We start from the raw sequence: 14,477 nt of genomic DNA, 5'->3' as shown, positions 1-14,477 counted from the left end.
CAAGAAAAATCTCAAATAAACAATCTAACCTTACACCTAAAGGAACTAGAGAAAGAAGAACAAACAAAACCCAAAGTTAGCAAAAGGAAAGAAATCATAAAGATCAGAGCAGAAATAAATGAAATAAAAACAAAGAAAACAATAGCAAAGATCAATAAAACTAAAAGCTGATTCTTTGAGAAGATAAACAAAATTGATAAACCATTAACCAGACTCATCAAGAAAAAAAGGGAGAGGACTCAAATCAATAAAATTAGAAATGAAAAAGGGGAAGTTACAACAGACATCACAGAAATACAAAGCATCCTAAGAGACTACTACAAGCAACTCTATGCCAATAAAATGGACAACCTGGAAGAAATGGACAAATTCTTAGAAAAGCACAACCTTCCGAGACTGAGCCAGGAAGAAATAGAAAATATAAACAGACCAATCACAAGTAATGAAATTGAAACTGTGATTAAAAATCTTCCAACAAACAAAAGTCCAGGACCAGATGGTTTCACAGGTGAATTCTATCAAACATTTAGAGAAGAGCTAACATCCATCCTTCTCAAACTCTTCAAAAAACTGCAGAGGAAGGAACACTACCAAAGTCATTCTATGAGGCCACCATCACCCTGATACCAAAATCAGAGAAAGATACTACAAAAAAAGAAAATTACAGACCAATATCACTGATGAATATAGATGTAAAAATCCTCAAGAAAATACTAGCAAACAGAATCCAACAACACATTAAAAGCATCATATACCATGATCAAGTGGGATTTATCCCAGGGATGCAAGGATTCTTCAATATATGCAAATCAATCAATGTGATACACCATATTAACAAATTGAAGAAGAAAAACCATATGATCATCTCAACAGATGCAGAAAAAGCTTTTGACAAAATTCAACACCCATTTACGATAGAACCTCTCCAGAAAGTGGGCATAGAGGGAACCTACCTCAACATAATAAAGGCCATATATGACAAACCCACAGCAAATGTCATTCTCAGTGGTGAAAAACTGAAAGCATTTCCTCTAAGACCAGGAACAAGACAAGGATGTCCACTCTCACCACTATTATTCAACATAGTTTTGGAAGTCCTAGCCACGGCAATCAGAGAAGAAAAAGAAATAAAAGGAATACAAATTGGAAAAGAAGAATTAAAACTGTCACTGTTTGCAGATGACATGATACTATACATAGAGAATCCTAAAGATTCTGCCAGAAAACTACTAGAGCTAATCAATGAATTTGGTAAAGTTGCAGGATACAAAATTAATGCACAGAAATCTCTTGCATTCCTATACACTAATGATGAAAAATCTGAAAGAGAGGAAACACTCCCATTTACCATTGCAACAAAAAGAATAAAATACCTAGGAATAAACCTACCTAGGGAGACAAAAGACCTGTATACAGAAAACTATAAGACACTGATGAAAGAAATTAAAGATGATACAAACAGATGGCGAGATATACCATGTTCTTGGATTGGAAGAATCAATATTGTGAAAATGACTATACTACCCAAAGCAATCTACAGATTCAGTGCAATCCCTCTCAAACTATCACTGGCATTTTTCACAGAACTAGAACAAAAAATTTCACAATTTGTATGGAAACACAAAAGACCCTGAATAGCCAAAGCAATCTTGAGAAAGAAAAACGGAGATGGAGGACTCAGGCTCCCGGACTTCAGCCTATACTACAAAGCTACAGTCATCAAAACAATATGGTACTGGCACAAAAACAGAAATATAGATTAATGGAACAGCATAGAAAGCCCAGAGATAAACCCATGCACCTATGGTCAACTAATCTATGACAAAGGAGGCAAGGATATACAATGGAGAAAAGACAGTCTCTTCAATAAGTGGTGCTGGGAAAACTGGACAGCTACATGTAAAAGAATGAAATTAGAGCACTCCCTAACACCATACATGAAAATAAACTCAAAATGGATTAGAGACCTAAATGTAAGACCGGACACTATAAATTCTTAGAGGAAAACATAGGAAGAACACTCTTTGACATAAATCACAGCAAGATCTTTTTGATCCACCTCCTAGAGTAATGGAAATAAAAACAAAAATAAACAAATGGGACCTAACGAAACTTAAAAGCTTTTGCAAAGCAAAGGAAACTACAAACAAGACAAAAAGACAACCCTCAGAATGGGAGAAAATATTTTCAAACGAATCAATGGACAAAGGATTAATCTCCAAAATATATAAACAGCTCATGCAGCTCAATATTTAAAAAACAAACAACCTAATCCAAAAATGGCTGGAAGATCTAAACAGACACTTCTCCAAAGAAGACATACAGATGGCCAAGAAGCACATGAAAAGCTGCTCAACATCACTAATTATTAGAGAAATGTAAATCAAAACTACAATGAGGTATCACCTCACACCAGTTAGAATGGGCATCATCAGAAAATCTACGAACAACAAATGTTGGAGAGGGTGTGGAGAAAGGGAACCCTCTTGCACTGTTGGTGGGAATGTAAATTGATACAGCCACTATGCAGAACAGTATGGAGGTTCCTTAACAAACTAAAAATAGAATTACCATATGACCCAGCAATCCCACTACTGGGCATATACCCAGAGAAAACCATAATTCAAAAAGACACATGCATCCCAATGTTCACTGCAGCACTATTTACAATAGCCAGGTCATGGAAGTAACCTAAATGTCCATCAACAGACGAATGGATAAAGAAGATGTGGTACATATATACAGTGGAATATTACTCAGCTATAAAAAGGAACGAAATTGGGTCATTTGTAGAGACATGGATGAATCTAGAGACTGTCATACAGAGTGAAGTAAGTCAGAAAGAGAAAAACAAATATCGTGTATTAACACATATATGTGGAACCTAGAAAAATGGTACAGATGAATCGGTTTTCAGGGCAGCAACTGAGACACAAATGTAGAGAACAAACGTATGAATACCAAGGGGGGAAAGCGGTGGGGGGTAGGGATGGTGGTGTGATGAATTGGGAGATTGGGATTGACATATATACACTAATATGTATAAAATGGATATCTAATAAGAACCTGCTGTATAAAAAAATAAATAAAATTCAAAAATTCAAAAAAAAACCAAAAAAGAAAAACAGAAAAAAATAAAACCACATACAGGCATCTCAAGCACATGACACCATGGTAAACGCTTTAAGAATTTATGAAACAATTTCCAGAAAACCTAGGCTCTATGAGTGCCTCCTGTTTAATATTTACAGAATCAAACTAAACACTGAGGCAACAGTCACTATGTTATCTCTTACAAGTACATTACTGCTCAGTAATCCTTTCCCAATATTCAGTCTTACCAAAAGATGATAGCTGATATCCTAGAGTGAGAAGAGAGCTTAGAATAGTCATTCTTGCTGAATAGTCCAAAAATATATGTAAAATGTTTATCTCAGTGATCTTCCCAATTCTTAGTTAAAGCAAAAGCTGTACCTTTGGCACAAATTATATCATAGGTGAAATAGTATAAATTGTTTGACATTTTTTCTCATTCTCTCTCAATTTCTACCTTTTCCTTTCCTTTGGCTGCCACACACGGAAAGCACAGTGTCCAATGTCCAGCCTCTGTAGCCAGAATGAAGCAGAGAGTTCAAGGATCAGGCGTTCAAGTCAGGCAGGATAAAGAGCCAATATGAAAAACTAAGGTCCTAATAAAAAAAATTAAACACATATGAAAACCTGCATCAACCCAATTAACCATAATGCCCTGTCTTAAACTACAGGAAAGAAACATGTCGTTCCCTACAAAGCGCTACAGCACTTACTATACTATATGGTGACAAGCTGAGAAATGTCTGCCTTCTGATGGCAAATTCCTCAAAAGGAAGGACTTACTTTACCCATTCTGGTTCCTCAATGTCCACAGTGCTGAATGTAGCAGGAACCCAATAAATGCTCATTAATCAAATCAAGGAGTCACTATTTTTTTAAAAAAGTTACAAAATGGATGCAATTAATTACAGAACTGTCTTAACTACCTGTTAGGATTGTAGCAGATATATAAAGTTTGTCCTTCTGTTATTCTATGTAGAGTGACATTTATAACATCAGACCTTCAATTAAAAGTCATTTAAGTTGCTTTATTACAGCTACAAATAAACTTTATTTGATGTAATGTAATAAAACATTTTCAAATTTAACAACATTTATCTGACCAGAAATAATCATTTAAATTATGAATATAAGTATTTACAGTTACTTTAGCAAATCTGCGGTTCAGGAATTTGTACAAGCTTTGTTGGAAAAGACAGTGCCCACCTCCCCTTTCAGAAAGGCAGACCCTTCCCCATGTGTTGTAAGAAGCGGTGTCAGTGAAAGTTGGAAGAAATCCACCATCCACGTTGGAATTCCACATTATCCTGTGAGAGAACAGCTATATATATTATAGGAAAATAATATTCTCTTTCAGTTCTCTTTTGTCAAATGAAGGTTGGTATTCATTTTGTCTCCTTAGAGGTACTCTTCTCTGATCTACTGTCTTTCTGTCCCCCTAGCTCATACATATTACACAGAACCATTTTAAAAAAAAATACTATCTACAAAGGGATCTTTTGTTTCCTGACCTGCCCTGAACGTCTACCACTTTGGGGAGAGGGAGAGGAGAAGAACAGAATTGGCCAGGCGCACATTTGATTTAAGGTACAGAGGACACAAAAACCAATCCTCCAGAAGGAACAGAATGGTATTCTGGAGGGTTCCTAACACCGGCCCAGGTGACCTCCGATGCACACAGTTTAATACAAAGCTGCTCAATGAGAATTACCATGTGGATGTTCCATCTCCAGAAGCGTCACAGTCTTCCATGGAAACCCCATTATTCCCATACTTCCTCCCCCAAACCTCACAGTTAGGGACCAGCCTGTGGGCCCACTGCGCCCAGGTGTAAACAACAGTCACAAGTTCTGTGCCAACAATCATGTCACTACACGGTGTGGTGAGGTAGCCCCCGCTCTTCATCCAGGGAAAACTCCTCACAGGAGGAACTGCCCTCACCTCTCAGGATCCCCCAGAAGAAGAGCGAGTGCGAGTAAAAGCTTTATTCAGGTTTTACGATTCTCTCCATCCTGAGATGTTCCTGAGTTACACCATAACGAGAGAAGCGAGTTAACAAAGAAAGTACACTGGTGGGGACGTCACAGGGACCCTGCAAAAAAGCCAAACTGTTTGACAGGAGCTGAACAGACACTGCTCTGGGAGATCATTTGTCGTAGCTGATGACGGGGTTCTGTTTTCTAACGTGGACATGCAAGGTATTCATCTTACCGCAGTTTGCTGGGGAAAACACCCTTCTGTCCCACAGCAAAATACATCTGTCTCATAAATGATTCCTGAATATTCACCACAAGGCCTAGACTCAGAAGCATGGGAAGCGTGCATGGGAACTTTCTTCACTTGCATAGACTAGGACAGAAGCAAAGCACCAGAAACTGTTTCCTTTCTGGAACTCAGTTCTGTGCACGTGCTTACTGCTGAGCTGATTGGGCTGTTTTCATCTGCACACAATAGCAGTGATCCACAGGATAAAAAGGAGAGGTCACCATCCCCCTCATAATATACTTTGAACAGCAGGTATACTTTGCTGGTCACATTTTAGCCATCCCAAGAAAGGACAGAAGCCTCATTCCATTCCGAAGTCTCAGCAAATGATTTCGTTCTGTTTCCACCTCTGTCTTGCCTTGTTTATTTCATCTCCATTATTCTGCTTTTGATCATGAATCATGACTTTTTTTTCTACAGTAGTCAGAGTTTTGTCTATAAAGAGAAAGAGAGAGAGAGAAAAAGGAGGCAAGAAAATGATTTAGCAGAACTGTAAATGTGAGTTTTCATTCTGTGGTGGGTGGATTTAATTTTTACTGCATTCAGTAATTTGAATTATTTGTGGTTTCCAAGGGGTTATGAGCATCTAAGGGGAAAGAAAAAGTGCTATGGCTCTTTTCATACATTTCATAGCTTCTACAAGTTTCCAGGGCCTTAATATATTTGCAAATCAGCTCCAGATAACCCACTTTTATAATATAGCTTTAGCCCAAAATGGCTCTACTCTCAATAATCCTTGCAAAATACTACTGCACTTGCCATACTTGAAAATAATAATGTTGACTACAACGCGAGTGTTCTCCCCGTCAAACCTAGGAGGGTGCACTATAGTAAACCCTGTGTGCAGAGACTGGGAAACCCCACCTCCCTGACTTCCTTCCTCCTAGATTCACAGAAGTGCCATGAGTCATGGAGAAGTTTTGGCCAACAGCTGAGGAAGTCTCTTTCTCCTTAGTGTAGAGCCACAGTCCCTCTAGATACACACTCTCCTACCTCTGTACCATCACAGGACTCAACTTACCGAACTACATCCATGTGCATGAGAGCCAGGTCTAAGAGGGTCCAGGGCCTCTGCCTTCCCATCCCATTGAAAGTGCCCCTCTCACTTGGCTGTCAAGACTTGTCGGATGGGTTTCCCTGGTGACAGGATCAGTTTCTCCATAAGACACCATCTCTCGCTTTGTGCCTTACCCCACATGATGGTGCCTGAGGAGAAGGACCGCGCTTCAGCTCGGACCCGTGGCTCCAGGCTGCTGGGTATGTAGGAGCAGACACTGGAAAAAGGCTGTGTCCCCATTGGGGCTCCACACTTACTCTTAGCCTGGGGCCTCTGCCTCTTCTCCCATAGAGGAGACTGCACTTCCTCTGTAGCTCACAATGGCTCATGAACTTTACTGAATCTCTCCAGGCTCCAGCACCATCTCTGAAGTCTCCCTTTCCTCACCACCCACCTGCTAGTCAACTTCCAAATGTCCAGACATCCTTGGCCTCTTTCCTAGTCTCAATGCCACCCTCCTCGTGCAGGGCCTCCTGACAGGAGACCTCACTTTTACATTGGTCTCCAACCCATTTCCTTTCTCCTACTGTGAACCCCTATTTACACTGCATACCTTGTCTCACTCCAGCTCAAAAACCTTCAGCTCTCCCCACACCCACTTCGCCTACCTGCCCTCCAAGCTGACCCCGATTTACCCAGTTTCCAGGTCCTGCTGAAGACATACCCCAGGTTCTTTATGTACCTCCATCCATTTCTGTGTCCCTCTGTCCATCCTGTCCCCTCTGCTTTGCGTAGTCCCAAACCCACCTCCACCCCTGCCATCCCTTAATCCTACTCTTTATTTAAGACCCACCCCAAATATCACCTCCTTCATGATTTCCACCATGGATATTTTCTTTCTAAGACATCCCCCCGAGGCTTATTTTTCTTGTAGGTATGTTTGTATTGCTTCATTTTATTTTGTGTTATGTGTATTTACTGTCTACTAAGAAAACAAACAAACAAAAATATTAGAAAAAGCAAGAGAGGTCAATTGCCTGCATTTCCTACTTTAAAGAGACACCGCAAAGTTAAAATGTAGGCAACTACAAAGCATGAAGCGAACAAGCTATTATTAGTACTAACTGATGATTTAATAAAAATAAAGAGCTGAATTCCAGCTAGTGAATGATGAGGAAAATACTACTCTGGGGAAAGAAAATCCATGAAACACCCAAATTTTTGTTTGTTTCTGTCTTTAAGACAACAACCCACCACAGATACCCAGGTGCTTGATGCTTCTTCCTAATTTCCACTGGGACCCATTTCATCTTTCTTTTTTTAATCACTGGTTTCTGTAAAGAAAAGGTAGAATCACCCTGAACTGCAAAGCTTCAGTACAAACCAGGGAGCAGCATATTGACAGAATTCATGGCAGGAACTCAAGGTTATTCCACTAGAACTGCAACTGACAGGGATTATAAGAGGCTCATTGACGAAAAGAAGGGAGAAGGGAAGGCAGAGCTACTTCAAAACAATTTCATGAAATTCTTTTAGATGGAAGTATTTTAGAAACTGCTGTTCAATATTGTTCACAGTAATGGTGTCAAAGAACAAAAGTCATCTAAATGTGACACTTAAAAGCCATTTACAGTGATTCAAAGCAAATCCATGAGTAAAGCCAGCAAATTAAAAAAAAAAAAATCCCTGCTTCTATCACATTATCACATTTGGTTTTACATTACCAGTATTTGAATACTTGTGAAAAGGTGACAAAGACTGTAATTTAGACTAGTGAATTACAATTACCAGTGAAGTATTTATAGCCTTTTCCCTCTATTCACTCCCTACCTAAGGAAGACTCCTGAGTGCCTGCCAGACTCGTGAGCCTCTCATTATGTTGATCAAGAAAATGGGGAAATATTTGGAAGTAGCAATACACAATCCAGTAGATTGTTTTTATAGGAAAGGAGGAAAACTATTATATAGGAGAAAAAATAGAGCCAAGAAGGTGGAATTATGGACAAAAGTAAAAGAGACTAGAACCCAAGCAGCCAGAGGGGAAGAAAAGAGCTAGAGAGATTGCAGGGAGCAGCCCGGAGTCTCTAGGTTGGCCAAGAAGTGTGAGCGCTAGAGAGATAGGGAGGGGGAACAAAGGGTTCTAAGGTTTGCTGTGAGCTATGGACTGGACACCACATCATTCTTCCAGAGACTCCAGTAGAGTTAGGATGGCTTGGGGTTATCCAACTGGCGTTTACTTGAATGCAGCTGTGCAGAGCGTGGACCATGGTGGGAGTTCTGGTTACTAGTCTTTTACTAGCCGCCACCACATCTACAGCCACCCCAGCCCCCTGGACTGTAAGCTTCCAGAGGCAAGGACTGTCACCTATTCATCCTTATATCCCAGCCATGCCTGGCGCCATGCCTTGTACACAACAAGCCCTCAAATGTTTCTGGAGAAAACAAGCCAATGAGGAGATGCCTTACTTCCAGCCTCTAGCTTCTAATTCATTCCACATGATGCCACTAAATCAGTCTTCATGGCTTTGGTGATTCCATTTTCCTACTTGCAGAGATTCAGTTAATGGCTTCCTTCTGCCCACACTAGGGTTTCTCAACCTTAGCATTATGGACATTTGGGCCTGGGTGATTCTTTGCTCTGGGGGCTGCCTGTGTAAGCAGCATCCTCAGCCTCTACCCACCAGATGCCAGGAGGTCTTCCCCTCCCCCAGCTGTGACAACCAAAATGTCTCCAGACATTGTCAAATGTCCCCTGGGGGCAAAATCACCCCAGGTTGAGAACCACTTATCTACACTAAAAATCCCAAATTTCTGGGGCTGGAATGGAAGATCCTTCATAATTTAACTTATTCGACCTTTCCATTATGATCCCTAAATCTCCCCTACAACAATGCTTAGCTTTGGGCAGCCTGTCCTTTGCATAAGGTCCCACACTGACGCCTCTATAGCAAATGTCTCCTTCATGTGGAATGCCATCTCTAGTCTCCTTTAGTTATAAATGCTTTAACTTTCATAGATATACTCGAGCCCATATCCTTCCGGAAGTCTTCCCTGATCAGAGTTAGGGAAATCACTGAGTTATTTTCCTCTCCTTTGAATCCTATAGCTCTTCCTGTCTCCACTTTTCCTGTGTTCTCAACACAAAAAGAGTGAATGAGCGTGTGCATGTTTATGTACAGTCTGTGCAATAGAAATACATGCACTAAGGCAGGAAAGACATCATGTGTTTTCTGTATCCTCCTCAATGCCTGACACAGTTATAAACAAGAATTTAAAAAGGAGTCCTCCCACATTGGAACTGAAAAGAAAGCTGCCTGGTATAGAATTTTTTCAATAGCAGCTATCCCAACTCTCTAATTAGAAACTTCCTAGAGTTAATAAATATTTAGGCCATTCATCCCAAATGATTTTAACATTCCATAATTATAAATAAGATCAATAATTATAAATTCAAACAGAGAGAGATGTAATGAGGACACAGTCATTTTCTGAGGCCAGGGGAGAGCAAACTATGACCCGTGGGCCAAATCCAGCTGGCTACTTGTTTTTGTAAATAAAGTTTCATTGGTACACCACCATACTCATTTGGCTACTTGTGTCTGGGACTGCTTGCTCACTACAAAGCCAGAAATAAGTAGTTTCAGTGGAGACCGTATGGCTAGCAAAGCCTAAAATATTTACCATCTGGCCCTTCACAGTAAAAGTTTGCTGACCCCTGTCTTAGATTAACAGGAAAATAATACCCAAGACTCCGCATTAGCTAAAGGCACAGAGGCAAATATCCTTGGATGTTATGTTGGCTGATTTACTTTTATAAAAGTCATAGTAGTATGGAAGTTAAAAGTACATTTAAACACAGATGTCCTGTGCTCAAATTCAGCTCCACATGGATGACTGAAAAAATTATTTGACCTCCCCAGCAGAATGGAGATGAAGGAACCCAACCTCTCATAAAGTCATAAGGATTAAGTGACATAATTCACATGGAGTGCTCAGCATAATACATGAGAGTGAATCATCAATATATGTGGGTGACTATTATTTCAAACTGGAAAGCCTGTTTGTGTGACATTTGAAAATTAGCATTTTGTAAACTATCTGAATTATGTGTGAATTATCAGCTAAAATAATCAATAAAATTATTCTCAAGTTCTTTGACTGTATAGGAGGAAAACTAACAGAGTGGTGTTTCCTAGTTCAGGATTTCAATGGTTCTTTCCTAGTTTCTATACTGGCTACTTAACTGGACCCCCTGCCACCAGTCTTTCTATTTTATCCACCCTTCCCACTGCTGCCAGGGAGACTCTCTTCAAACGCACCTTTCAGCATGTTACTCCTGGGAACTGGAACCAGCATGCTTTTCAGCTCCTGTGCTAAACAACTCTGGGGCCAGGCAAAATCACCCAGTGCTTGTTCCAGGAAATAGTTGTTTCCAAAAGATAAGACTGAGCACCAACTAAACAAGCTTACTCATCAATAGTAAGACTATTAGACTTACTGATAGTTTGCTTATTAATACTGGCATCAAGGCGCCTGGATGGGAGGGGCGTTTGGGGGGGAGAATGGATACATGTATACGTATGGCTGAGTCCCTTTGCTATGCACCCAAAACTATCACAACATTGTTAATTGGCTATACTCCAATATAAAATAAAAAGTTAAAAAAAAAAAAAAGGCCCTCACTTAGTTATACCCACCAATCCAAAGCTATCATGTCATAATCTCTGCCCAGTCCTTACCAGTTCCTTACCTTAACATGACCCAGCCCAAGCTCTAAAACTCTATCAATATCCTTTGCTTATTCCCTCCATCTGAGAAACTATCAAGTCTCTGTCAAGGAGGTGTCCTCCTAAGCTGCAGTAAGTCTAATAAACTTAACTTACTTCTATTAACACGTTTTTTCTAAATGTCTTCTTAGAGAGCTGATGGCTAAAATCCCCAGCTCAAAACATTCAATAGCTCTTCACTCCTACAGACTCAAGTCATTTGACAAGTAGTGTTGCATAATAGCTAAGAGCACATGCATTGGAGTGATTCATACCATACCTACCACTTAGGGGCTATGTGATCTGAGGTAAGTTACTTTACGTCCCTGAGCCTCAGTTATTCTTCTGAAAACTGGGGATGCCAGAAGCACCTGCTTTACAGGTAGAATGATGTACACCATGAGAGCATGTAGTAGGTGTTCAATAATTGTTAGAAATTATTACTTTTATTATCTAGTACAGTGTCAGGCACTGTACTAGATTCTGCAAACAGAAATTTGACTAAGACATAGCTCTTTCCCTGAAGGAATTTAGAATCTGGTCCTGGTGAACAAACACTAGTGGTCAATTCAGTAAGAATCTTATAGGCCTGGAAAGATCCCTGGGGATATAGGTTGCTCATTGCATATATTCAGAAACCTAAGATTGTATTCTTTCTTAAAAAAGAAACTAACTTTTTACTGCGAACAATTTCATATGTACCAAAGAGTGTATATAATAGAAGTAAAAATAAATACCTGTGAAGCTATTTCACAGCTCAAGAATTAGCATATCTGTAGTCTTACAACTTTGAGTTCCTAGGACAGGAAATGATGATCTCTGGTTTCCCTTATCCATATTAAGGAGATGTTTCTGCCTCCTTCATCCTGGTGATGAGTTAGAGAACAAGCTGAGTTCCTTGAGGTTTTCAGAGTCATTTGGGGTGTATCCTAGGTTGGGAGCCCCGAGAGTCTACTGTAATCCATGCGGGCACTTTGTTCCTCTGAGACAGCTGAGAGCACAGAGGTCTCCTTGGCCATCTTAATCACAAATAAAGGCAGGCTAGTATATGGAGAGTATATAGAGGCAAGACTCACATGATGTGGGAATCTAGACCCAGTGGTAACGCTAATCACTGTGGGATATCTCACTTGCCAGGACTCAGTTACCTCTTCTGTCAAATGAAGGGGTTGGACAAGATGACTGAGGAGGTCCCTCTAAGCTACCACAGTCCATGGTTCTCTGGTCTATTCCAGAGAACCATGTTCAATGAAGAGGGATACCTCTTCTCTCACATCCAACACTGATCTGCTCTCTCTCTCACCAGCACCTTCTATTTCCTCAATCCAGTTTCTTCCCCTCAGCTTTCAAACATGCAGATGTCTCCTCTACCTCAAATTTAAAACAAAATCTTCACTGGACCTGCCAACTTTGCAATATTGTCTCCTTCCTTCTTTACAATGCCAAATTCAGTCATATGTGTGTTACATGTAAAACCCATTGCCTTATCACCACTGGCCCTTTGTGGTCCTTTTTTGGATCCCAGTGCCCTACTGTAATTGCTTCTTGGAAGGCTACTAGTGCTTCCCAGACAAACTCAACAACTCTCTATCAATTCTCAACTCCTAAAGATGGGTAGTACTTTCTAAAAGCGCTGTAGTTTTCAAGACTTTGCTCCATCCTGGTATCTCCCCACACGAACCACTCCATACTGCCCCAGACTATACAGGCCCTTCCCCCACCCTCCTCGTGCAGGCCCTCCTGACAGGAGACCTCTCTTTTACATTGGTCTCCTACCCATTTCCCTTCTCCTGTTGTAAACCCCTATTTACACTGCATACCTTGTCTCACTCCAGCTCAAAAACCTTCAGCTCTCCCCCCACCCACTTTGCCTACCTGCCCTCCGAGCTGACCCCAATCTATCCAGCTTCTAGGTCCTGCTGAAGACACGCCCCAGATTCTTTATGTACCTCCATCCATTTCTGTGTCCCTCTGTCCATCCTGTACCCTCTGCTTTGAGTAGTCCCAAACCCACCTCCACCCCTGTCATCCCTTAATCCTACTCTTTATTCAAGACCCACCCCAAATATCACCTCCTTCATGATTTCCACCAGTGAAGGATGAGGTCATCAAAACAGTTTTACTGGATCTAAGAGTAATAGCAACTAAAATGATAATGTTACAAGAATCAGAGCTACAAGGACCTAATGTGGATGTTATTTATGGAGAAAGGATGAAAAACATCACCGTCCTTGTCAGCACTGACATCAATTGCAATTCATCAGCGAATCAGTCTCTTCTTCCAATCCAACTAAAAACCTATCTTCGGCTTTTGGAATTCTATTGGGTGGAACACTAGAGTCTACAGTATTCTAAATTCAAATCTGATACGCTTAGTAGAAAATAAGCTCGCTACTGATTCTGGAAGCTTTCTACGATGTGCTTCAAAAAGGAGTCCCATATAAGGGTTGGGGGGATAGAAGGAAAACAGTGATAAATGACCTTACAGCACAAGCTCAGGTCTCTCAGGCCTCTCGGCAAGCTTCAGGGCCTCGTGCATGCCTGCAGCCGAGAGCTTCCGGTTGATATTCCGGTACTGGCACTGGAGCAGGCTGCGGTAGGTGGTCCTCAGGTCCCGGTTGAAGAAGGCATATATAAAGGGGTTAATGAGAGAGTTTGCATAGCCCAGCCACAGAAATGTCCTCTCCACCCACAGCGGGATGCAACTGCACGCGGTGCCGCAGATGAAGGGTCTGGCCGTCGAGAGGAGGAAAAATGGCAGCCAGCACACAGTGAAGGCCCCGACGATGATCCCCAAGGTGGTGGCTGCTTTCTGTTCCCTCTTAAAGATGGAGATGTTTTTCCGTTCATGTTTGAGGAATCTCGAAAGGTTTGCACACTCCTCCACCTCCTTCTGGAGCTTCACCATGCCGTTCAGGGAGACGACGCTGTCGGGCTCCTCGGGACGCGGGAAGCCGGCGAACTTGTGTTTGGCGGCGCTCTTCCTGGCGGCCTTGTAAATCTGGTAGTACATGAAAAGCATGACGGACATGGGGATATAAAATGCCACTGCGGTGGAGTAGATCGTGTAGCCAAAATCCTGGCTGATCAAGCACACCTTGTCATCATTTACGTTCTGAGCCCAGCCGAAGAGTGGTGGTAAAGTGATGGAAGCGGACAGAAGCCAGACAGAGAGGATCATCTTGGCCATGCACTTCCCATTCTGTCTCACAGGGTACGTCAGCGGCCTCGTGATCCCAAGGTACCTGGGAGAGAAATGGAAAGAGACAACGTGACTGCCGTGATCACAGCAGATCAACTGGGGAGTACCACCAGCCAGGGACTAGGCTGTGTACCTAGTAGCTCCCTTCTTCACA

General features: G+C 41.3%; 1 protein-coding gene and 1 pseudogene across 13 annotated transcripts in view; both read right to left on the bottom strand.

Annotated features, from left to right (window-relative positions):
• Positions 1–14,477, bottom strand: part of HTR7 (5-hydroxytryptamine receptor 7) — a 680,316-nt gene that overhangs the window by 582,150 nt on the left and 83,689 nt on the right. For 3 of the 12 annotated variants that reach the window (XM_082423807.1, XM_082423802.1, XM_082423803.1), the window contains exons 2-3: positions 13,608–14,366; positions 4,101–5,793 (exon numbers count right to left, since the gene is read on the bottom strand). In XM_082423807.1, coding sequence (XP_082279933.1) covers positions 5,751–5,793; positions 13,608–14,366 — 802 coding nt within the window. In that variant the 3' untranslated portion in view covers positions 4,101–5,750. Of the gene's footprint in view, positions 1–1,557; positions 3,690–4,100; positions 5,794–11,858; positions 11,988–13,602; positions 14,367–14,477 lie in introns of those variants that run through there. The other 9 variants (XM_082423804.1, XM_082423808.1, XM_082423806.1 and 6 more) reach the window with 8 other exon arrangements.
• LOC309642336 (heterogeneous nuclear ribonucleoprotein A1 pseudogene) overlaps positions 1–14,477 on the bottom strand; it is a 178,652-nt pseudogene that overhangs the window by 100,787 nt on the left and 63,388 nt on the right. The window lies entirely within an intron of this gene.

The sequence above is a fragment of the Balaenoptera physalus genome, assembly GCF_965194825.1.
Source record: "Balaenoptera physalus genome assembly, chromosome: 14".
Taxonomy (NCBI): domain Eukaryota; kingdom Metazoa; phylum Chordata; class Mammalia; order Artiodactyla; family Balaenopteridae; genus Balaenoptera; species Balaenoptera physalus.
The sequence above is the reverse complement of the archived record's forward strand: the minus strand, read 5'-3'. Positions and strand labels throughout refer to the sequence as shown.